Here is a 27,344-nt window from a genome sequence, read left to right as displayed (position 1 = left end):
ATTCTCTTCACCATAAGAGTAATACGAATATAAACATTTCACCATGTATTCTTTCGTGTTTCCTGCTATCTCATTTAAATCATGTCTGCCTAATAAACTACGAAACTAGAGACAACAGCAAACGCGGAAGAATATACGTATCGTGTCATGTTTATATATTATTCTTATGCGTAATAGTGATACAGTCAGAAATGAAGCACGGCAACTGACTAGATTTTTAAATCTAAGACGACTCTAATTTCTGTGCAGAATTTGACGTACTAAAGAAGCGGCCGCAAAGATTTTCAAACGGGGAAAAATTTTCGCCCAACTCTCGTTCAGAACACGTTCTATCATACGCAGTCCATTATTTGGTTCTTGTTGATCATTATCAAAGAAAGCAGCAGTGTAAGTAACAACAAATAGCAGTCTCTTGCCATTGTTTCGCTAATGAGATGATTCCTCTCTCTTGTTTTTAATTGAAAGCGACGGTAGCGCGCACAAAAGTAAGCCATGCCGAGAGCGGCGACAGGCCGTAAACACGCACTATCAGAATGCGACAAACAATGTATGACACAGCGCAGTACTGCATTTTCAGCTTAGAGTGACGTAAACACCTATAACAAAGAAAACGGCACTTATCAGATCAAAGCAAAATAAGCAATCGATCCAAACCAGACGAAGCACGTGAAAAAGGAAGGGTACCCGTATAAATACGGACGGAGCGCCTGACACATAGCAATGGCTACGTGGTAAAGCTTAACTGCTAAGCTTACGACTCGAACCAAACTACTGTAGCTGTATCGTCATTCATTATACCTAAATTGTGTCTCATATTAGAATGGACCAACTTTGTTTCGATTTGGAGGTGCGGCTTAAAACTTTTCTCTCCCCTTGAATTTCGAGTCTCAGATTTCAGGTGCGGCTTACGGGAAATTTTTTTTCCCTTTATTTCGAGTCTCACTTTTCAGGTGCGGCTTGGATTCGAGTGCGACTTAGATTCGAGTAAATACGGTACTTATATAGAAGTGCTGCACTGCTGCATGGCTATAGGCCAATTGGGAGTCACATACTATGGAAGTAACGAACAGTTGTTAAAACAACAGATTTAATAAGGATGATAAGTTATTCACCATCAAATGCTTTATTAGAACTGTACAAATCATCTACCTCAATATTATTTACATTTAAAACCATTATTTACAATGCACACAGGCTGTACAAACAGTTACACAAATATAGTGAACATTTCTTAGGCCATTTCATCAACTGAAATAACATCATAACAAACCTCAGAAGTATCTAAGGTGAAATACAACAAATTGCTGTGTGTACTCTAGATAAAAGGTGAAATTTCAATGCTTAAGTAAATAAAATATTCTACACTAAGTACTCTTCATTTCACAGCAGTATTTTTTTATTTATTTAATTGACACTGATGATAATATAAACTGGTAATAATATAAAGATGTACAATAAATTTCTGTCTTGTGTACATTGTTGGCTATCTCGTTATACACAAAACTTAAGAGCAACCCAATTCTTTCTTGTATGAGAACTTTAAATATGAATCAACAGAACTGTATTGCTTTTAGTTACCATTCAACCTTTCACCACAGAGAATAGTCTCAGGAACAATGTAATCAGTGTGCAATTGACTCTTTATTAGTTTCTACAGCAGACTTCATCATTAATGCTGTAGTACTGTACACATTGCACTACAAAGTTATAGCTCACAAACCACAATTAACTCAAATATGCGTTACAACAACATTTGTACATATTTGATAACATAATCAAAAATGTGAGGATATAATAGCATGCTACAGTATGTGTTAAATCCCAAATAGGAAAGTTCTGCCTATCAAGAGCTGATAATTAATATTCAAGTGAGAATTTTAATTAATAATTTAAAAACACGTCAATGTTGTCACTCCGAAGTTGAGCTATATGACTTAGTATGTTTAATTGGACGTACCTCAACGCACATAACTTCTGCATGGCAAGCTGCAGAAGAAACCCAACGAAGCAGCACACAGTCAAAAACTGTAAAATTTTGACTGCCTTTTATTTCTTTGCATTTTTGTGATTGCAGTTCATTTCTTTCAATGAAAGGACCCATTTTTAAGTGCTCACCTATCAGATAAAGCCATCTTCTACAGCACAGTTTCGAAAGCCAAATACAATAAATAATTCAATTGAAAGTTTTCCTGGCAGGAAATAGAACTGATGCTCTAGCACAAGCTCTAAATTCTGATTTTTCAGGAATTCTGTGGCAGAAGAAGAGAACACAATCACAGCAAAAAAGGCAACCACATCATAAACATGAAAAAAAATGTGGTTTTTCAGTATCTCCAGATGTAGATGATGTGGAATTAATTTGGGACTGTAAAACCAGACCTTTGTGTTCAATGTTAATTTTTTCAAAACTAAATACACTTTGAATAGTGTTATATTACCATAAATAATTAAATTAATTTCTCAATAAAATAATACCTACATAGAGAAATACTAATAAAAGAAAATTCTGAAATCCCACATGGCTTAACACTGGATGATTACACTGTTAAAATTAATAAGCTCCTGCTTCATACAGCAGAATGACAGGAGTGTGGAATCCAATATTTCCGTGCAGCCTCCAGAAAATTACTAGGATTACTAGGCAAGTTCAAAGTGCAAATCAGATTTTGTTTGATTCAGCATAAGTATATTACTTGATGATAGAAGGCTTGTGGCTTAAATTAAATGCAATAAACAACATTTGTGAAGTGATACAACAGTTAATTTCTGACATTAAATAGTAAAAAAATCCCTTGCATCTCACATACACAATCCACACTCTGAAAGTACATTAATTTCATTACATATTGTACAATCATACAAAATAAATGGCAAAAGTCAACTAACAATTAAAAAGAAAGTCACACTGAGACACAGAATGAAACATCAAAATAGCACATACCTTTCAAGTTAAATGTTTATCAACAGTACAAAATCACATGTGTTCATCAAATACTCCGGGAAAATATATGTAAATGTTCAACATACAAGAAAGAAAACGTTCATTTACATAATACATCAGATCATACCATCACTGATTAAACAAGTTCAAAGTAATACTACTGATTGTGTTTACATTCGTTCCAATTGCCAGTCTGTAGCACAGGTTTAAGTACAATTCAGAATTATAAAAGAAATGTGCCAGTAGAGTACACAGTAAAAATGATCTTGCTCAACATGCTTTCACTCAATCATCAGTCTCATCATGACCAAACTATGAAATTTATAATTATGACATCGCAAAAATTGAAAACACTCATGAAAAAAATAAGTATAATTGTCTTCTGGATATAAATCTACCAAAAGTTTTGTGGCAGCTGGCCCACAGGAGGTGGAATGCGGTTTTCTTTGAGGATTTTCTGCAAGAATGACTCCAAACGGGCTACAGGTCCTCCAGAACTTGACAACTAAAAACAGAACACAAGAAAGCTTTTAAGTTCTTGCAGCTTCAATGTAAAGACCAAATTCTACAAATTATTGCAACTAATAATGTGCGCTCAAGACTTTTATATTACAATACATGTTTTCTTTCTTAAACACACACACACACAAATTATAACCCACTAGATGAGGAAACTGACATTGCCCACGAATTTTTTTATAGCTGTGCATCCAGCCCCATACCCGCCATGCACCGTATTATTTAGAGTATCAGATATCCTGAACTATGTGCCGTCCAGTGATATAATTTTGCACTTACATTCAGTGTTATATGTGCATACTGTCTGTAAAATTTCCCTTGAATACAGTCAGTAGTAATGAAATAATAAATTATAGCATTATAGCAGTATTTTTGCTGCATGAACAGCGGAAAAGTAGTAAGCAATAGACCTTTTTCCTTTCATCATTCTGTAGGGGTTGTCAGCGTGAAGATTTTTTTTTTTTAGGGATATGCAATTATGTGTATAGTTTGTTGCAAGTCGTTAAGTGTCCTCATCCTCGCATATTGGATGAATAAAGCCTGGGAATTTACATGTCATGGGATATGCTTCTTTTTCACCCCCACCTCTTCGATAGATGGATGGTTCTTACCCCCACAGCGTTTGTCACATGACTGTAAAGTATAGGTGTATCATATTTGGTTGAAATCAGTCCAGTGATTTAGGAGAACATGTGAAAAAAATCACTATAGAGTAACAACAGTCTTGGGCCCATTTGGAAATGAATAGCATGTAGAAGAAACATTTCGCCAACAGCATTTAAAGTTTTGTATGGGTGGGTTTGGAGATTTATGCAATGAAATAATTTACCTGTTCAGCAGAGAATTACAATTGCACAAAACTGCCTAAAGCTTACAAAAACTGGTTGATATCTTTTTCAACATTACGTGAACCAACTTTGACACAAAAATTTTTGTGTGTGTTCCCAAATACAGAAAGTAGATTAACTACTGGTCTATTTTGATATGCCAAACAGCAGTACAGTAAATAGGACCTAATGTAGGGAAGTACTATGTGCAAATATATACATGTGGTGCTGGAAATCAGCGGTACACACTGATGCTGAGCATCATGGCTGATGGATGTAGATTGTCACTGTATGTTGTTTTTAATAGGAAAGCCCTGCCCAAAGGGAGAAAGTGTCCTATCTGGTACTAATGTAAGAGTTCGTGCACTGCACTGCTATAACTTGTGATGTCATTAATTTTAACTCACAATATACATGTACATTTCATTTCGAAATTGACTTATAATCTGAGGGAACATCTCTATTAAGCCATACCCTGATTTTTCAAACCAAAATTTAAGGGAAAAAGTGCAGCCTATATTCGTGTAAATATGGTATAGTTACAGCCTAAGTAAAAGATGAATTTATTTCTAAAAACATAATCACTTTTTAGGTCAATCAAATTTCTTTACATGCGGCAACAGGTGGAAGTCAGAGGGCTCCAAATCTGGTGAATATAGCGTTTGCTCTAACAATTCATGCTTCAAATGTGCAAGTTTTCCCACTGCCAATTAATGAAACACACATAATAAGACTGTTTTGAAAATGCAGAAACTTTTAACGTGGCAAATTAGATGGTGAATGTTTTGAACTGGGGTCGCTTCGAATACTGCTAGAGGTAAGGCCTGAACTACGTCATTAACAATACTCTGCTAACCTCAACAAGCAATTGAGCAGTAGCCATCCCTGAATGCCTTGTGTTGTGTGTTGCTTGTTGTTTTCTTATTTTGAAAAGAGAAGAGACTAACCCTGGTCTATCATGGATTTCGAATACCACCCTTACAACACCAGGAGAGATTGGCAATCACTGTAAAAATGTATCAGTCCAATTGTAGGTTGCTGTGCTGCTATAAGGAGGTGGGGCTTGTTTCTGTGCACCTCTTCAGTGCCATCTGGTGGTCAAAATTCTACTTTGTTTACACTCGCAGCTATTTGCCACTATAGCCAATAGTTTCCGCACTCTCCGCTATAGTGGGTGGAAAACGAAATTTGTAACTTTTCTCGACTGTACTGAAATCCTTCCCTTGAAGTAAAAATTGAATTACCGTACGTTCAGTTCTTCTTCTATGCTAAGTACCTTGTCAGTACAATTTGTAGCATTGTCACACATGGATCACACTGCTATGAATGTCCACAAAATAGCAAAATTAATAGTTTTCAGATTTTGTAATCATCGAATTGGACGGAAAAAGACAATGTCCAGAAACATCTTAATTTGGCATGGCATTCAGTTCACTTGTGGGAAAATGCTATTGCTTCTCAACAGAACATACATTCTTGAAAGCTGAAATATTGCCAAACCAGGAAAACAAAGGCCATTTCGGAACATAAAGTGTTGAAGTTTTTGCAAAAGCAAACAATCCAGTCAAAATGTTCCCAATCCGTACTTTCTCTTTAACAGTCAGTTTCAAACAACTAAGGCTTTGTTTGTGTAGTGTGATAACCTTTTATATTAACGCATCCAGTCACTCACAAAATAATAATAATAATAATAAGATGGAAGATATAAATAATAAGATAGAAGATACAAAAAGTGAAAATAGAAGGAAACAAAACCAAACATTCAACACAAACCAAAAGAAATTTTACCAGACAATAGATAACACACACATTAAAACAGACAATCCATCAAACAGACATGGAACACTTCTGGAGCAACATATGGTCAAACCCGGTACAACATAACAGAAGCGCACGGTGGATACAAGCAGAAACAAACACATACAAGATGATACCACAAATGCCTGAAGTGATAATTTTGCAACATGAAGTCACCCGAGCAATTAATTCTACGCACAATTGGAAAGCCCCTGGAAAAGATAAAATAGGAAATTTCTGGATGAAGAAGTTCACCTCAACACATTCACATCCAACTAAATTATTTAACATACCCATGCACAGTCCCTGATACACTTACACAAGGAATAACTCATCTGAAACCTAAAGATCAAGCAGACACAGCAAACCCAGCAAAATATCGCCCCATAACATGCCTACCAACAATATACAAAATATTAACTTCAGTCATTACACAGAAATTAATCACACACACAACACAGAACAAAATTATAAATGAAGAACAAAAAGGCTGCTGCAAAGGAGCACGAGGATGTAAAGAGCAACTGATAATAGATGCAGAGGTGACATATCAAGCTAAAACTAAACAAAGGTCGCTACACTACGCATACATTGATTACCAAAAAGCTTTTCGTAGTGTACCCCACTCATGGTTACTACAAATATTGGAAATATACAAAATAGATCCTAAACTGATACAGTTCCTAAACATGGTAATGAAAAATTGGAAAACCACACTTAATATCAAACAAATTCAAATAATATCATATCACAGCCAATACAGATTAAGTGTGGAATATACCAAGGAGACTCATTAAGTCCTTTCTGGTTCTGCCTTGCTCTGAACCCACTATCCAACATGCTAAATAATACAAATTATGGATACAATATTACTGGAACATACCAACACAAAATCACACATTTGCTATACATGGATGATCTAAAACTACTGGCAGCAACAAATCAACAACTCAACCAATTACCAAAGATAGCAGAAGTATTCAGCAATGATACAAATATGGCTTTTGGAACAGACTAATGTAAGAAAAATACCGTATTTACTCGAATCTAAGCCGCACCTGAAAAATGAGATTCGAAATAAAGGGAAAAAAAAATTCCTCGACTCTAAGCCGCACCTGAAATTTGAGACTCGAAATTCAAGGGGGGAGAAAAGTTTTAGGCCGCACCTCCAAATCGAAACAAAGTTGGTCCATTGTAATATGAGACACAATTTAGGTCGAATGAATGACGATACAGCTACAGTAGTTTGGTTCGAGTCTTAAGCTTAGCAGTTAAGCCTTACCAGGTAGCCATTGCTATGCGTCAGGCGCTCCGTCCGCATTTATATGGGTACCCTTCCTTTTTCACGTGCTTCGTCTGGTTTGAATCGATTGCTTATTTTGCTTTGATCTGATAAGTGCCGTTTTCTTTGTTATAGGTGTTTACGTCACTCTAAGCTGAAAATGCATTACTGTACTGTGTCATGCATTGTTTGTCGCATTCTGATAGTGCGTGTTTACGGCCTGTCGCCGCTCGCGGCTTGGCTTGCTTTTGAGCACGCTACCGTCGCTTGCAATTAAAATAAAAAGAAAAAAAGAGAGAGAGAGAGAGAGAGAGAGAGAGAGAGAGAGAGAGAGGAATCGTCTCGTTAGCGAAACAATGGCAAGAGACTGCTATTTGTTGTTACTTACACTGCTGCTTTCTTTGATAATGATCAACAAGAACCAAATAATAGACTGTGTATGATAGAACATGTTCTGAACGAGAGTTAGGTGAAACTTTTTCTCCGTTTGGAAATCTTTCCGACCGCTTCTTTAGTACATCAAATTCTGCAGAGTAATTAGAGTCATCTTAGATTTAAAAATCTAGTCAGTTGCCGTGCTTCATTTCTGACTGTATCACTATTACGCATAAGAATAATATGAATATAAACATGACACGATACGTATATTCTTCCGCATTTGCTGTTGTGTCACTCTAGTTTCGTAGTTTATTAGGCAGACAGGATTTAAATGAGACAGCAGCAAACACGAAAGAATACATGGCAAAATGTTTATATTCGTATTATTCTTATGCTGAAGAGAATACTGCATGTGATTCACATTTCATCAGGTTCCTATTAGCAACAATCTCTTCTCACAGGCGGAAAAAAATTCAGAACGCAGAGTTGGCCATATTGACAAACATCCCAAACAGTCTTGCCAGTCGGATTTTCGTAGTATACTGAAATTCTGCTACATTCGAAGATGAACAATACGGAATTTGTATTTACTTCTTTGGATAATGTATGAAAATGCCGTGGTCGAAAAAAAGCTCGTCTTCCACCTTTTTTTAAAATTTATTTACTGACGCAGAGGTTTTGGCGCCAGTATTTATCTTTGTGCCTACGAAGCATGCCTGTGTAGCGCTACATATATTCGGCGGCAGAAGTTAGTTGTGGCGGCACCTACCAACATTTTTCAGAACTTCCGCTTGCTTTGCACTCGATTCTAAGCCGCAGGCGGTTTTTTTGATTACAAAAATCGGAAAAAAAGTGCGGCTTAGATTCGAGTAAATACGGTAGCATAGCCAAGGGAAAGCACACTAAACAGGAAGATTACATATTGGATAACCACAGCGACTGCATAAGCGATGGAAAAAACAGATGCCTATAAATATCTAGGATACAGGCAAAAAATAGGAATAGATAATACAAATATTAAAGAAGAACTAAAAGAAAAATATAGACAAAGACTAACAAAAATACTGAAAACAGAATTGACAGCAAGAAACAAAATAGAAGCTATAAATACTTATGCTACACCGATATTGACCTACTCATTTGGAGTAGTGAAATGGAGTAACACAGACCTAGAAGCACTCAATACACTTACACAATCACAATGCCACAAATATAGAATACATCACATACACTCAGCAAAAGAAAGATTCACATTAAGCAGAAAGGAAGGAGGAAGGGGATTTATCAACATAAAAAACCTACATTGTGGACAAGTAGACAATTTAAGAAAATTCTTTATGGAACGAGCAGAAACTAGCAAAATACACAAAGCAATCGCTCATATAAATACATCGGCTACACCATTGCAATTTCTTAAGCACATGGCTAAGAAAAGGCAATATGTACAGTGAGACGGAAGGATTCATGATTGCAATACAGGATCAAACAATAAAAACCAGCTATTACAGCAAGCATATTATTAAAAGATCCCAATACCACAACAGATAAATGCAGACTTTGCAAACAACAAATAGAAACAGTAGATCACATCACAAGTGGATGTACAATACTAGCAAATACAGAATACACCAGAAGACATGCCAATGTAGCAAAAATAATACATCAACAACTTGCCATACAACATAAACTAATACAACAACACGCTCACACATACAAGTATGCACCACAAAATGTACTGGAGAATGATGAATACAAATTATAAGGGAACAGAATCATTATAACAGATAAAACAACACCACGTAACAAACCTGACATTATACTCACCAATAAAAAGAAGAAATTAATACAAGTAATTGAAATATCCATACCCGATACAACGAATATGCAGAAGATAACAGGAGAAAAAGTTGCAAAATACATCCAACTGGCTGAGGAACTCAAGTACATGTGGCATCAGGATAAAGTTGACATTATACCAATTATACTATCAACTACAGGAGTCATACCACACAATATCCACCAGTACATCAACGCAATACAGCTACATCCAAACGTATATATACAACTACAGAAATCTGTAATTATTGATACATGTTCAATTACCCGAAAGTTCCTAAATGCAACGTAGCACATACCATACAGTTAAAAGGAAGTCACGCTTGATCAAGGTCCGCGTCACTTTCCATTTTTAACCAGACATAACGTCTGAGAAAGGAAAGAAATAATAATAATAATAATAATAATAATAATAATAATATGTGAATTTTGCCAAAAACAGATGCGAATTTTGTCAAGAATAGGTGCTACATCTTCCGGTCCCTAATCATTAGCAAAACCAACGTCGTCAATGTTGCTAAATACCTCACGGTCTTGCACTAATTTTACAGAAAACCACACACTGCAAAGCATTTTCTTAAAAGCTGGAACTGAAACTGCTTATGGATCAAGCACATATTTTCACGGCACTGACTCTACTTGTGACTTCCCTTTGCAGAGCAAGGAGAACAGGGTATGTCTGTAATCGGCAAACATAATTCTTCAACTGTTGGTAATAATATACATCACAGAGCTGATAGAAAAGTATACACTTTGGCAAAATTACCTTTAATTAACAAGTCGGTATTCTGATTTCACTGACACACAGCACGTAGTAAAGTAGAGATCACTGTCCACCCAGCGAGTCAATATTATATAGGAATGGCTCCATTTTTCCATAAGGTCAGAAAATTTTGATCAAAAACTGATGCTAGGTTTCTTCTACGATCTTTGCACATTTCGTGGCAGTTGTGCCATTCCACTAATTGGTTTACATCTTCTTGTATTTGTGGACCAAATCTACCACTGACTTCTTGGAGACAAACAAAAACTGTTGGTAACAACTTTCCCAAAGTTTCAATCTCTACTAGGCAGTACATGAGGTGTATAGCAATGTTAACAAGGTTGCCTTTCCCAATGCTCACATTAAAAAAGTGACTGTTTATATGTAGAATGTTTTTTGCGATAGATTTCATGCTGGGGGATTCACTTGTTCTCTTGAACAGTAAAGGCACAAATCAAAGCAAAAATCGAAAAATCAGACTTTATAAAAGGTTTCATTTTCAATTCTGTTAATTATATAAGATATCCGATGATAAATCTGATTTTTTTACTTTCATATGCCAATAATTACATTTTATTTTATGATGTTGCAAAAAATATTGATGTCACAGAATTCTGCATGGGGGAAAAAAGAAACTTAAGATAGGATTTGAAAAGGGAGCGCAAAGATTGGAAACAGTGCCCTTAACCACTGTGCTACTGACTTACTTGATTTAATGCTGCACAAGTAGACTGATGAAAGTTGCATAGGAACACTGATCGTTATTTTCTCAGATACTATTAGCCAAAATAGGTGTTGCATTATTTTCACTCTTCATTCACCCAGCAAAGTTTCAAGTGTGTTGGAGTGACCAACAGATGGTTCCCCTTGTCAAATATCTTCATTAACCCATATCCCTTCTTTGTTTCCCCAGTTCAGAGATATGAACTTCTCATGCTGCTGAGTTTTGGTGAAATGAAATCTCCTTGCTTGGCTCCTTTTTGAATTATAAGGCCTAGTGGAAGCTGTAGCATTGAAATTGTTCACTATACCCAATGTTGAGTCTAGAGGAGTCCTTTTTCTGGTAGATAATGTCAAATGGATGATGATGAATCTGGATGTGGAGGTGGTGGTGATGGCTAATATAGGCTGAATCAATGCCTAGTTTTTGAATGACTATTATCATAGATCTAACTGGTGTTAAGTCAAAATCTTCTCAAAATCTATGATTCCTAAACAAAGCATCAATTTGTTCTCATTAAACTGTTTTACAATTTTGTTCAAGATCTGGAAGTGGTCTACTTCAACAAGCAGCTTGTTTTCTGCTGCTAATTACTGTGCCACAGACATCTATTTGTAAACACTCTTTATGGAAATCGTATACGCAAATGTGCAACTGTCTTGGAAGCTTTCTGCATAATGGGTTATTTAAGGTGTTACCTTTTCAATTTTTGGGAAATACTCCTTGCATATGACATGCAGTAATTTCTGGAACTGCTTCCCATAGTACGAGTACATTGCATTGCCTGCGACCTCAAGAAAATCATACAACAGTGTTGCACTTATATCTGGCCTTGGATCTGTGAAAGAAAACAAAATAAACAATTCTAAACTTTGCAACATTGAGTAAAAACATGTACAATTTTTTAAATGACTTAAAGGAGCCGACAGGCACACACACAAAAGAAAAAGAAAACTCACTCTCTCTCTCTCTCTCTCTCTCTCTCTCTCTCTCTCTCTCTCTCTCACACACACACACACACACACACACACACACACACACACACACAAACTAGTGGGTCCAAAAAAGGCAGCAGGCTTGCTGGCTAGAAATGCAGGGTGGAGGAGTGGTAGATGCCTGTGATGACACAGATACTGGATATGGTGGGGTGCAGTGCACAACAATGGTGACTCAGAAGCATGGACTGGAGGGAGGGGGAGAGAGGAATGGGTTAGCAGAGATTGAGGCCAGGAAGGTTACGGAAGTGAAGGATGTGTTGCAAGGGTTACTTTCATCTGTGCAGTTTGGAAAGACTGATGCTGGAGGGCAGGCTCAAAATGTCCTCGGCTGTGAAGCAGCAATTGAACTCGAGAATGTTTCACTTAGCAGCAGATGAGAGTTACCCTTGCAACACACACTTAACTCCTGTAACACCCCACCCCCTTGCCTCAATCTCCACTAGCCCACTATCCCCACCTCCCTCCAGTCCATGGTTCCAAGTCTCTATCATGGTACACTGCACCTCATGACTTCCAGTATCCATGTTATCTTATGATTAGCCAATGCACCTGTCACTCCTCCCTCCCGTGTGTGTGTGTGTGTGTGTGTGTGTGTGTGTGTGAGGGAGAGAGCTAAAAATGAGAAATTTCTGTCAAAGCATATTTACTGATACAAATAATATTATGAAAAGGAAAGTTGTTACTCAACATATAGCGGAGATGCTGAGTCACGGACAGGCACAACAAAAAGCCTGTCACAAATAAAGCTTTCAGCCAGTAACGCCTTTGTCAAAAATAGATGACAGATGCCCACGCTCTCTCTCTCTCTCTCTCTCTCTCTCTCTCTCTATCTGTCTGTCTCACACAAATGCAACTGTAGTCTCAGGCAACTTTCCTTTTCGTAATATTGTTACATTGCAGCTTGGATTATCCAATTTTTGTTTTTACTTGGACGAAGTTGCGCAAGAGGAGGAAGCTAAAAGATTTAAACGCGCAGGCACACATTCACACAACTCAGTTGTTCAGTATCGGAGGTTCACTTAAATGCTAAGCAATTTCCAAAGATAATACTGGGAGAAGACCAACATTTACATTCAATAAGCTAGTATGAAAATGAGAATAATCTGCATTCTGTTGCGTTCATCAATTTCATTTGAGAATCATAATGGATAACATTAGAAAAATTTCACCTTTCATAGTGGCAATCGGATGGTCCATTTCCCCATTTCCCTAATGCACTCAATATGAAGAAGAAAAGGAATGAGGAGCAGGAGGAGATAAATAGAGGTTATTTATGTGCTTTAAGCCCAATTTTTAGAACATGAAAAAATACTCTGCACCCACATAAGCCCTTCCCAAAGCTGTTACTAATATTAACATTGCCTGATATTAAGACATGAACCATAGACTTTGCCGTTGGTGGGGAGGCTTGCGTGCCTCAGCGATACAGATGGCCGTACCGTAGGTGCAACCACAACGGAGGGGTATCTGTTGAGAGGCCAGACAAACATGTGGTTCCTGAAGAGGGGCAGCAGCCTTTTCAGTAGTTGCAGGGGCAACAGTCTGGATGATTGACTGATCTGGCCTTGTAACATTAACCAAAACGGCCTTGCTGTGCTGGTACTGCGAACGGCTGAATGCAAGGGGAAACTACAGCCGTAATTTTTCCCGAGGACATGCAGCTTTACTGTATGATTAAATGATGATGGTGTCCTCTTGGGTAAAATATTCCGGAGGTAAAATAGTCCCCCATTCGGATCTCCGGGCGGGGACTACTCATGAGGACGTCGCTATCAGGAGAAAGAAAACTGGTGTTCTACGGATCGGAGCGTGGAATGTTAGATCCCTTAATCGGGCAGGTAGGTTAGAAAATTTAAAAAGGGAAATGGATAGGTTAAAGTTAGATATAGTGGGAATTAGTGAAGTTCGGTGGCAGAACAAGACTTTTGGTCAGGTGATTACAGGGTTATAAATACAAAATCAAATAGGGGTAATGCAGGAGTAGGTTTAATAACGAATAAAAAAATAGGAGTGCGGGTTAGCTACTACAAACAGCATAGTAAACGCATTATTGTGGCCAAGATAGACACAAAGCCCATGCCTACTACAGTAGTACAAGTTTATATGCCAACTAGCTCTGCAGATGATGATGAAATAGATGAAATGTATGACGAGATAAAAGAAATTATTCAGGTAGTGAAGGGAGACGAAAATTTAATAGTCATGGGTGACTGGAATTCGTCAGTAGGAAAAGGGAGAGAAGGAAACATAGTAGGTGAATATGGATTGGGGGGAAGGAATGAAAGAGGAAGCCGCCTTGTAGAATTTTGCACAGAGCATAACTTAATCATAGCTAACACTTGGTTCAAGAATCATAAAAGAAGGTTGTATACCTGGATGAATCCTGGAGATACTAAAAGGTATCAGATAGATTATATAATGGTAAGACAGAGATTTAGGAGCCAGGTTTTAAATTGTAAGACATTTCCAGGGGCAGATGTGGATTCTGACCACAATCTATTGGTTATGAACTGCAGATTGAAACTGAAGAAACTGCAAAAAGGTGGGAATTTAAGGAGATGGGACCTGGATAAACTGAAAGAACCAGAGGTTGTAGAGAGTTTCAGGGAGAGCATAAGGGAACAATTGACAGGAATGGGGGAAAGAAATATAGTAGAAGAAGAATGGGTAGCTCTGAGGGATGAAGTAGTGAAGGCAGCAGACGATCAAGTAGGTAAAAAGACGAGGGCTAATAGAAATCCTTGGGTAACAGAAGAAATATTGAATTTAATTGATGAAAGGAGAAAATATAAAAATGAGGTAAATGAAGTAGGCAAAAAGGAATACAAACGTCTCAAATATGATTTCAACAGGAAGTGCAAAATGGCTAAGCAGGGATGGCTAGAGGACAAATGTAAGGATGTAGAGGCTTGTCTCACTAGGGGTAAGATAGATACTGCCTACAGGAAAATTAAAGAGACCTTTGGAGAGAAGAGAACCACTTTTATGAATATCAAGAGCTCAGATGGCAACCCAGTTCTAAGCAAAGAAGGGGAGGCAGAAAGGTGGAAGGAGTATATAGAGGGTTTATACAAGGGCGATGTACTTGAGGACAATATTATGGAAATGGAAGAGGATGTAGATGAAGACGAAATGGGAGATAAGATACTGTGTGAAGAGTTTGACAGAGCACTGAAAGACCTGAGTCAAAACAAGGCCCCGGGAGTAGACAACATTCCATTAGAACTACTGATGGCCTCGGGAGAGCCAGTCATGACAAAACTCTACCACCTGGTGAGCACGATGTATGAGACAGGCGAAATACCCTCAGACTTCAAGAAGAATATAATAATTCCAATCCCAAAGAAAGCAGGTGTTGACAGATGTGAAAATTACCGAACTATCAGTTTAATAAGTCACAGCTGCAAAATACTAACGCGAATTCTTTACAGACGAATGGAAAAACTGGTAGAAGCGGACCTCGGGGAAGATCAGTTTGGATTCCGTAGAAATGTTGGAACACGTGAGGCAATACTAACCTTACGACTTATCTTAGAAGAAAGATTAAGAAAAGGCAAACCTACATTTCTAGCATTTGTAGACTTAGAGAAAGCTTTTGACAATGTTAACTGGAATACTCTCTTTCAACTTCTGAAGGTGGCAGGGGTAAAATACAGGGAGCGAAAGGCTATTTACAATTTGTACAGAAACCAGATGGCAGTTGTAAGAGTCGAGGGGCATGAAAGGGAAGCAGTGGTTGGGAATTGAGTGAGACAGGGTTGTAGCCTCTCCCCAATGTTATTCAATCTGTATATTGAGCAAGCAGTAAAGGAAACAAAAGAAAAATTCGGAGTAGGTATTAAAATTCATGGAGAAGAAGTAAAATCTTTGAGGTTCGCCGATGACATTGTTAATTCTGTCAGAGACAGCAAAAGACTTGGAAGAGCAGTTGAATGGAATGGACAGTGTCTTGAAAGGAGGATATAAGATGAACATCAACAAAAGCAAAAGGAGGATAATGGAATGTAGTCAAATTAAGTCGGGTGATGCTGAGGGAATTAGATTAGGAAATGAGACACTTAAAGTAGTAAAGGAGTTTTGCTATTTAGGGAGTAAAATAACTGATGATGGTCGAAGTAGAGAGGATATAAAATGTAGACTGGCAATGGCAAGGAAATCGTTTCTGAAGAAGAGAAATTTGTTAACATCGAGTATAGATTTAAGTGTCAGGAAGTCGTTTCTGAAAGTATTTGTATGGAGTGTAGCCATGTATGGAAGTGAAACATGGACGATAACTAGTTTGGACAAGAAGGGAATAGAAGCTTTCGAAATGTGGTGCTACAGAAGAATGCTGAAGATAAGGTGGGTAGATCACGTAACTAATGAGGAGGTATTGAGTAGGATTGGGGAGAAGAGAAGTTTGTGGCACAACTTGACTAGAAGAAGGGATCGGTTGGTAGGATATGTTCTGAGGCATCAAGGGATCAGAAATTTAGCATTGGAGGGCAGCGTGGAGGGTAAAAATCGTAGAGGGAGACCAAGAGATGAATACACTAAGTAGATTCAGAAGGATGCAGGTTGCAGTAGGTACTGGGAGATGAAGAAGCTTGCACAGGATAGAGTAGCATGGAGAGCTGCATCAAACCAGTCTCAGGACTGAAGACCACAACAACAACAACAACAAGACATATGGTTCATTTCTGATGTGAGTGAATAATGAAACATTTTAGGTAAATGAAACAATTTTTTTTAATGTTAGGTGAAAGGACTGCAACAACTAATCATTGTAGCATTAAAGTGACATACAAAATAACTGACCACAGATTGCAATTCAAATGAAAATGGGAGACAGAAGGTAGTAATGACATGAATACCTGTAATTCATAGCTGAATAACAGTAAAGTGACAGCTGGAAACATCTAAAATGCCTATATTACATCAAACACTGTGTATATTTTACGGAGATATTCCCCAATCAACAAATAATTAGGCAACATTGAATTACCCATATTGAGCAGGCATGCAATCCATCTCCAAGCTTTTGTCAGACCATGTGGATGTAACTTCCCCTTCTGTCGCTGCCTCAATGGGGTAATCATGATGGCTGTGTACAACCGCATTATTCCTGACATCCGTTTCAAAAATTTGTCTTGCTTCTCCACTTCACCATTTTCACTGTAGTGATAACCTAATGATCTATGAACATAATAAATTATCAATTATTCTACAGAGCTAAATGCACAAAGGGAAGCTAACACACACAAAATTCTACACTAAACATTAATATAATAAAGCAGAACAACAGAAATAATAGAAACTTAAATTCATGATGGTGAATTATAAGTTCAAAATGTGTATCGTTTGGTAGTGGTCTACGTATTTCTATCTTAATGGAGGTGAGCTGCAACAGCTTTCTAAACATTACTAACAACATGAGATCTTTGAAAAAGCTTCAAATACAATATTTTAACTCCACTATTAAGTAAGTGACTGATCCCTTTTATCAACAGCTTCCAGGACTTTCCAGGGCATCACACTTCATTAGTACTGAGTCAAAAAGCTGCTTCCAGTCAATTCCATAATTGACTGCTCATCGTCATCATCATCATCATCATCATCATTCTTTGCAATAATAATCTACTTCCTTTAATCCCCCAATTGATAAAGGAATTGCTCATATATTCCATGTAATTACTGTATTTCCACAATTCTTCCATCATTTTTATAGCTGACTGTTTCTCAGTCAGGCACATAAATGTGATTTGCAGAGTATCCCTGTAGATGTAGATTCTTTACAATAATAACCTGCTTCCTTGGATTCACCTGGTTAATGACGGAATGGCTCATATATTCCATATATTTACTTTGGGGCCATGCTTATTGTATTTCTACAATCCATCCATCATTAAACGCTTACTGCTACTGGATTTTTGCTTACATATCAACAATAAGATAAGTAAAATGGCTCACATACAACTGAAAGTTGGGCACTACTAATCATGCTGTTTAGACTTAATTGAAGAACACATTCTGTATTCTGATGAAATAAAATATCAGTCATTATTTCATAATTTCTTTTTTATTCAAAATGTAACTAGTTTCCGGTATGTCTACCCAACATCAATTAGGTGCAATTACATTAGTGACACATCAGCTGCTTTGCTCTGAGAGATATATACTTATATGATGAATGCCATTTTGACTGGGCAAGAATGGGTGAAATTTGTTAAGAAGCTAAGTGTATACTATACATGTGAAGTTATTTATTAGCAGACAAGACAAAGTGATGGGATATGCTGGATAGCACTCAAATTTTTGATTCCGTAAACCACTTGACTGCACAAAGCCTAAATATAGTTCACAATTATTATCCCCTCTGCTACTCCCTGTCTCTATACCTTCTTTGCTTAGAACTGGGTTGCCATCTGAGCTCTTGATATTCATAAAAGTGGTTCTCTTCTCTCCAAAGGTCTCTTTAATTTTCCTGTAGGCAGTATCTATCTTACCCCTAGTGAGACAAGCCTCTACATCCTTACATTTGTCCTCTAGCCATCCCTGCTTAGCCATTTTGCACTTCCTGTTGAAATCATATTTGAGACGTTTGTATTCCTTTTTGCCTACTTCATTTACCTCATTTTTATATTTTCTCCTTTCATCAATTAAATTCAATATTTCTTCTGTTACCCAAGGATTTCTATTAGCCCTCGTCTTTTTACCTACTTGATCGTCTGCTGCCTTCACTACTTCATCCCTCAGAGCTACCCATTCTTCTTCTACTATATTTCTTTCCCCCATTCCTGTCAATTGTTCCCTTATGCTCTCCCTGAAACTCTCTACAACCTCTGGTTCTTTCAGTTTATCCAGGTCCCATCTCCTTAAATTCCCACCTTTTTGCAGTTTCTTCAGTTTCAATCTGCAGTTCATAACCAATAGATTGTGGTCAGAATCCACATCTGCCCCTGGAAATGTCTTACAATTTAAAACCTGGCTCCTAAATCTCTGTCTTACCATTATATAATCTATCTGATACCTTTTAGTATCTCCAGGATTCATCCAGGTATACAACCTTCTTTTATGAGTCTTGAACCAAGTGTTAGCTATGATTAAGTTATGCTCTGTGCAAAATTCTACAAGGCGGCTTCCTCTTTCATTCCTTCCCCCCAATCCATATTCACCTACTATGTTTCCTTCTCTCCCTTTTCCTACTGACGAATTCCAGTCACCCATGACTATTAAATTTTCGTCAATCATAGGTATGAACTCTTCATAATGATTTCAATGTTTTTATTGGAGACTACCTGTACATTATTTTTTCATGATACATTACTGAACAGCAACAGACTTTCTTCACAACAAATAAGATTAAAAATTTGGTTTGTTATGATCCAGAAATTTTAAGTTGATTTGAAAAGAGTGACTTTCTGTTATGTGTATGCTGTCTTCTTTGTCCTTTTTTCTGAAACTGTACACAAAATTTCTCAAACTTTTATGTAAAAGCCATATACACAAAGGACTGACTCAAAATTCTCAGAGCATTGCCCCAGTCAAAACATTGGTGTCTTTACCAGAAAAAACTGAAATTAAACTGTGCTGTAATAATCTGAAAGGATTCAGTTAATAATGTTTGTTATATGCTTGTTCTACAATTTAATACATTTAATAACATTTTACAATATATTTCTTTCAGTTATCATCTATAAATCAAAGTCAGAATCTGTACACTAAAGCAGGGTGATTTAAATTATTTACTATCTCACAACAATTGAGGCACAATTCTTCATCCTCCTTATCCATACTATAAAGGACAGTCAAATGAAAATGAGATACATGGAAAAAAGTAAGTAAACTGTTTATTATTTCAAAAGTAACTGTCTACCGTATCTTCCTTTGTCATCGGCGTTGTCGTTGTTGCCGTGAGGCACCGTTATGCCAAGTGGAAAGGAGCGTCGATCTTAGAGCATGAGATATGGTAACCTTAAGTCATTGACAACACACAACGGTCATGGTAGCACCTGATTCCAGAATAGCTGCAGTAGTTAGGATCTACGAACTACCACCTCTTGACCAGGTCCCCAAAACTTCACTCGTAACAAGATCCCTACGAAGCAAATTGTCATAAAGATCGTCTATAAAGGCTTCGTACAACGATACGAAATGTTACAGTTTATGAAATAATAACAGATACAGCCAAACTGTCTTGTTTCTTCTGTTTTATTTAACGTAACTTTGTTCACAGTTTTATTTCGCATTCACCACTCATTCACACTCTGATGTGGAGTGTATGCGAGTGTCTAAACCCTAACTCCCAAGTTTCATCGAAACCCTTTGATGAACAGTTTTGGTTGCTCGACACCAACAGTCAATGATAATGATACAGTATTTTGTAATTGACTCTTCTAGTTTAGCCACCGCCCTCCACGAATGTTTGTTAGGTGTAAGACAATTACACACTTTAGTTAATGTTTTCTCCTTTTCATATTTGGAGCCCGCACTCCGCGATATAATGGGGGATTGGGGGGGGGGGGGGGGGTAAAGTCTCAATACCGCGTCCCTCGTGAGATGCGTACAGATTTATCCCAGAATTGACCACCCTGTAGGTGTACTCAATTTAATGACCACACTTCGCTATCCGCGATTTCGTGTAACTAATTGTCCTTTTGTTATTCTGATCATATACCGTAGTTATTTAAAACTCGCCCCTATATTTTTTCACAATGCACAATTAGCATTTCTTTACTTGTTTATTTCTAAGAGTAAACGAAAAAAAATGATGCCGTATCATCAGCTTCGTCGATATAAAGCAAAACACCTCAATATGCCCAATTTTACCTGATCTTATAGGATCGGCTACCTTACTCATTAATGTACTACATGTTATTTCCAATAACACTAAACAGTTATCGCCGTTATATTTTGATTGTTTTCAAAAGCACGTTGTTGTTATTATTATTATTATTATTATGACCGTCCAAATCTTAACAAATAGCGCGGCGTGCGTTTTTAACGATAGCTTTACACTCGCCCAGCCTTTATTCATGCAATATTATATATAAATATGCAGACAGGACCGAAAGATTGATCTCCCTACCATAACCAATAGAGGAAATACACTATTCAAGTTCCGTTACATCTATCTTGACTCGAATTGTTACAACTAGTAAAATATGTATCCCAATGGAAGACAAAACAGTCAATGCCTTCATGGAAAAAATGTTTTCAGTTGTCTATGGAACAATGATTGTACCCAGGCATGCAACTCTTCATCTAAAGCAAACTGGCAGAAATGAATGTCTTTCATTAGAGCTCCAAAAATACAGAGTTTGCATGGGGAGGTATGAGGACTGTATGACGGGTGTGTAAGGAATTCCCAGCAAAACTTCTGCAGCATATTAGAAACAACAGGTTTGCCAGCTCTGGGAAAATCATGATGACTTTCTCTTTGACTGCGAGAGCCAGCTGCTCATCGACTTTCTGGAATACTGTTCCACAATTAATGCACTGCACAATACAGACACTTTGCATGAACTGAAGTGGGCCGTCAAGTCCAAACACACAGCAATATTGTCGGATGGCATCATTTTGCTGCAGGACAATGCCTGCTCATACTTTGCCAAGGTTGTATTGATTACACTGCAGACATTTCGCTGGGAAGCCCTTACACAATCTCCATACAGTCCTGATCTCTCCCCATGTGATGTCTATATGTTTGGCACCTTGAAGAAAGACATTCATAGGCATCGATTTGTTTCACATAAAAGAGATGCACACCTGGGTAAAATCATGATTCTGTAGGCGGCTGCAAACATTTTTCCACAGAGGCATGACATCCTCTCTCTCAGTGGGATAAAAGTTTCAATGGATATGGCAGTTACTTTTGAAATAATAAACAGTTTTCCGTTTTTCCCCTATACGTCTCATTTTCATTTGACTGCCCCTTATACTTATGTTATTTCATAAGATAATGGAAAATTTGAGGAGGAGAAATGTAGAGACAAATATCTCCCCCCCCCCCCCCCCCCCCCACACACACACACACACACACACGAAAAGGGGGAAGGCTACAGCTGAAATGAACATACTTACACTTAACAAACACTAGTACCAGTGAAGTGATTTAATAATGTACATTGTAAAGTTACTGTGCTCAACAATTTAAGTGCTGTATGTATCTTCTTATTTATGACAAATATCCTTATTTCCGTGCTTCACAATAACATCCTAAATTAAGCTAACTCTGTTCATTTTATTGAGTCATTTCATATAATTACTGTGTGCATCATTACTATGTGTTTTTTTCCCTTGAGCTCCCAGCTCAATAATATCAATAAGAAGGAGTAAAGAGGACTACGGGTCTCAAGTACTTTATCTTTGCTTGCTGACAGTCTGTATAATCAAACACAAAACTGGCATGTTCTGGGCACAATACAAATAATGGAAGGAGTAGAAATAAGATGAGGTGTAGAGCAATCGCTGGTAAACAAACAGGACTGAAATTGTTACTGTTGTAGTGCAGATGTTATAATCTCCACAACAAACGTACTTACAAATTTTCACACAAAGTTACGAGGTGGGAAAATAGCTAAAGTATAAAGGGTTTTATTGAATCATTAATGTATTACGGCGCAAATAAGTGTGTTATGCATCTCAAAAGTCATTTACACAAAGACAGTACAAGTACTTACTTGTAATAATCTTCATTTGATTGTCCTTCTAATTGAGGTGGATATATAGGAACGAGATATGGGCACTCAGAATAAAAGTGACCTAACAACAATTGTCCAACATCTGGAAAGTCCACCCATAAAGCAACAATCACAGCTGCGATAGGAAAAGCGGCCTCTGGCTTGCTGGACACTGTCAGCTCTCCCTGGAACTGAGTACAAGATATGATCACTACAAACATTCTGATGATTATCAACAAATGTTCTACATTTCATAACGTAGAGATAATTGATACATACAATTTAGGAAGAAGATTTCATACAGCTCATGGACTACATTTAAATATGTTAGGAAAAGACCAAATAGTAGAAAAACTCCGAAATCATATCCTGAAGAAATCAGCCCCAAGTATCAAGATCGCCAAACAACCACAAATTACAAAATGGTTTAGGCCAAAAACAGAAGCTTTGATGGAAGCAGAACTGTGTCAACCACTCAAAACCATCTCTGCTACTGAAAATTGCGTGCAAGAAGCCACACACAAAAATAAAATCTCGGCCAATTTTTTAGGGTAAGTGCTGTGTCAGAAATACCTTTAGAAAAGAAATTAATTAAACCCTAAACTGAAAAGTCACAAAGTCCATCATTTCTTGTATTACACCATAATGTCCAGTCATTCAGAAATAAGATTCAAATGCTGGAAGTGTTACTTCAGTCTCAAATAAATCCAGATGTAATATGTATTACTGAACACTGGCTGTCTAAAGAAGAAATTCAGTCAACCTCTATTCCAAGGTATTCATTAACAAGCTTTTATTGTAGGAATTTCTCCACACATGGCGGTACTGCTATATTTGTAAAGGACCAGATAAAATTCAGTGAGGTAGGCCTAAACGAACAGATTGCATTATCTGAAGATAAGGAATTTGAGCTTTCTATGGTTAAGCTGCCTGATCTAAACTATATAATTATAAATGTATATAGAGCACCAAGTAGTAATATTCCAAATTTTATGACCAAATTAGAAGTTCTGCTGAATAGTGTCAGCTCATTAAATATGAGAATAATACTTTGTGGCGATTTTAACATTGATTATCAAAAAACAGTAATGCTAATCTTGATTCGTTAAACATGACCAAATCCTTTAATATGATCCCCACAATACACTCTCCAACAAGGTCAACAGAGCATACTGATTCAATAATTGATCAAATCTTCATAACTGATACTGTACAAATTCACTGGCGAAGTACTGAGCATGGGATACAGTGACCATGATGCTCAGCTACTGAGCGTTACATGGAAAATAGTAAAATCAGCCCCAAAAAAGTATTTCAAAGAAGAAACTTTTCAGATGACAATATTAGGATTTTTAACTTCCTATTAGCTAAGGAAAATTGGGACAGTGTTTACATGCAAACAACTGTTGATAATATGTTCTTAAGCTTCCATAACACCTTCCTTTATTACTTTAATACAGCATTTCCTTTTGAAACAAAAACTTCAAGCAATCAAAATAGAAAGTCGTGGGTAACAAAAGGAATCAAAATTTCTAGTGAGAGAAACAGATTTCTCCAATATTGCTCCAAAAAATACATAGTCACTGAAGAATTTTCTGACTATTGTAAAGCCTACAAAAAAACTTATCTTAGAGTGATTAGACAGGCAAAACTTTTATGGAATGACAATTTCATAAGAAACTCTTCAAACAAAATGAAAGCTATGTGGAAAGTTATTAAAAAAGAAACTTGTAGTTCAACACCTAAAAAGGAAAACATTTCTCTAACACTTAATGACTCTAAGGTCACAGATCCATGCACAGTTGTAAACCAGTTCAATGAATATTTCACCTCACTAGCAGAAGATCTCATTCAGGCAAACTGCAAGGTATTGTTCTTCAATTCCACCAATACGTCAAACAGCACTAATGCTACAATGTTTGTTTATGAAACAAACCCTGATGAAATTAGGAACATAATAAAATTGTTACCCAATAAAATCTCTAGTGGCTATGATGAAGTACCTGACCTCATATTAAAGGTGTGCGTTCCCCATATAGTAAAGCCACTATCAACCATCTACAACCAATCATTAAAAACTGGCATTTTTCCAGATGCTCTCAAAATAGCTAAAGTCTCACCATTACTAAAGAAAGGTTCCCCTGATTTAGTATCCAATTATAGACCATTATCCATATTAAGCATCTTTTCAAAAATCTTGGAAAAACTTTTTTATGACAGTCTTATAAATTTCATAAAAAACCACGCACCAATCAGCATTCAACAACATGGTTTTAGTAAATCTTTATCCACCCAGACAGCAATTTTTGAACTGTTGGACCACATACTGAAATCAATTGACCAACATAATATAGCTGCAGGTATCTTCTTAGATCTCTCTAAAGCCTTTGACGTACTAGATCATAAAATACTGCTTGCTAATTTGGAAAGAAGAGGAATAAGAGGTGTGGCTCACAACCGGCTATGCTCTTACCTACAAAACCGCAGACAGAAGGTATCACTTCAATACGATATCAATGTACAGAATAAAATAAATAACACAGTTTTCCTCTCGGAGGAAAGATCAACAAGATATGGTGTTCCCCAGGGTTCTGTTCTAGGGCCATTACTTTTCCTCATTTACATAGATGATCTTGTTGAACGTATGAGCCCACAAAAAACTATCCTGTTTGCTGATGATACAAGCATAGTGTTGACTGGATCTAGCCCTGAATCCCTTCAGACAATATCTGATAACTCTATGAAAAAACTTTCTGAGTGGTTTAACAAAAATGGCCTAATTGTTAATAGTGGGAAAACTGTATGTATCAACTTCCATCTAATTCCCACATCCAATCAAAAAACTATCCAAGTAAAGTTAAATAATGATAAAGTTGAAAATGTAAATGCAACAAAATTTTTGGGTCTATGGGTCCAACAAAATTTAAAATGGGACACACATATAAACAACTTATCAAAGAAACTCTCATCATTGTGCTATGGACTAAGAATACTAAAATCTACTACAAGTAAATCCACACTAATGCAAGCATACCATGCGCAGTTCCACTCATTACTCCACCATGGAATCATCTTTTGGGGAAATTCAACTCACAGCACAAATATATTTAAACTACAAAAAAGAGCACTGAGGATAATCTGTGGCCTCAAAAAGGTGGAATCCTGTAAATGTCAATTTATAAAACTTAATGTTCTAAGCATCCCATCCCTATTCATTCAAGAAACAATCCCATTCACCAGGGAATACCTCTCAAGAACAGGCAAATTAATCCAAAACAATGATATACATACTCATTATACCAGAGGGCAATCTAATATCCATCAAATTTTTTCAAGGACATCATCATACCAAAAGTATATAACTCATCTGGGTGTCGTATTACACAATAAAATTCCAGAACAAATAAAAACTGCTCCAGATCCAATATTTAAAAATAAACTAAAGGCATTTCTGACAAAGCACTGTTTCTATTCAGTACAAGAATTCCTGGAAATGAAAAATTATAAAGTTCCTTTGTGAAATACTGTGATTAGAGTAAAACATTCTGTAGGCAAAATAATAACCTAATTTCTACTATACACAACTATGTTTCAGTTTCACTTCCCAAAATTTTTTAACTCGCTTTTTGAATGTACAAGTACACATTCTATTAGTATTAAAACTTAATTGTCTGTGAAATCTCAATGTTAATTTCATGTTTAATGTAGTTTTTAAATGACATTGTCCCTCTGTTGTGTTTCCAGTTGACATTTTCACTATTCTGTAATCTCAGTGATTATTTGAGTAAATTTAAAGTAGCACTACATTGCTACATGTTTCTTAGTTCCCCATGTAAATTGTTTGTATTCTCTGTATGTGAAGGTACTATATTCATCAATGAACAATTTTGTGTACATTTTTTTAAATGGCAGTCCATTGCCTATTTTTTTCTCCAAACTACATATTTGTTAAGAAAAATGACTTGTCCTATATCATGTGTACTTTGTACAATATGTGATCCACAGGATAAATAAATAAATAAATACAATACAATACAATTTAACTCTACTCCAGACCTAGTAATAGGTATAAGAAGTGGAATGACAAAACAACAAAAATATTGCTGCAAGAATATCTACATCAACACTCCATAAGCCATCTGACGGTGTGTGGCAGAGGGTACTTCTGGTACCACTAACTGATCCTCCCTCCCTTGTTCTATTTGTGAATAGCATGTGGGAAAAATGATTGTTGGTGAGCTGCTGTAATAGCTCTCACTCTCGAATTTTTCTCATTGTTGTCATTTTGCAAGATGTATGTGGAAGGAAATAATATGTTGTCCAACTCTTCCCAGAAAGTACCCTCTTGAAATGTCAACAGCAAAGCCTTCCTCATAATGTACAATACCTCTCTTACAGCATCTGTCACTGGAGCTCGTTGAACATCTCCAACACTCTCATGTGGACTATACAATCCCAAGACAAAATGCGTCACTCTTTGTTGGATTTTCTGTATCTACCTGGTAACTAGTACATCCATGCCTTTTGGCTGTGGAATTTTGTCTTAACAAATTAGCACAAATAAAAATTAATTGAAACCAGAATTGTGTTGTAGGAGCATAGTTTTCTCAACTTGTATACG

General features: G+C 36.8%; 1 protein-coding gene across 3 annotated transcripts in view; it reads right to left on the bottom strand.

The window, feature by feature from the left end:
• Positions 1-1,117: 1,117 nt before the first annotated feature.
• LOC124613976 (mRNA export factor Gle1-like) overlaps positions 1,118-27,344 on the bottom strand; it is a 136,724-nt gene continuing 110,497 nt past the window's right edge. For all 3 annotated transcript variants that reach the window (XM_047142784.1, XM_047142767.1, XM_047142775.1), the window contains exons 9-12: positions 22,724-22,914; positions 17,047-17,237; positions 11,763-11,902; positions 1,118-3,446 (exon numbers count right to left, since the gene is read on the bottom strand). In XM_047142784.1, the coding sequence (XP_046998740.1) occupies positions 3,336-3,446; positions 11,763-11,902; positions 17,047-17,237; positions 22,724-22,914 (633 nt within the window). In that variant the 3' untranslated portion in view covers positions 1,118-3,335. The remainder of the gene's footprint in view (positions 3,447-11,762; positions 11,903-17,046; positions 17,238-22,723; positions 22,915-27,344) is intronic.

Source organism: Schistocerca americana, chromosome 1 (genome assembly GCF_021461395.2).
Source record: "Schistocerca americana isolate TAMUIC-IGC-003095 chromosome 1, iqSchAmer2.1, whole genome shotgun sequence".
Taxonomy (NCBI): Eukaryota; Metazoa; Arthropoda; class Insecta; order Orthoptera; family Acrididae; genus Schistocerca; species Schistocerca americana.
Note: the sequence above shows the minus strand (reverse complement) of the source record. Positions and strands in the feature narration are given on the sequence as shown.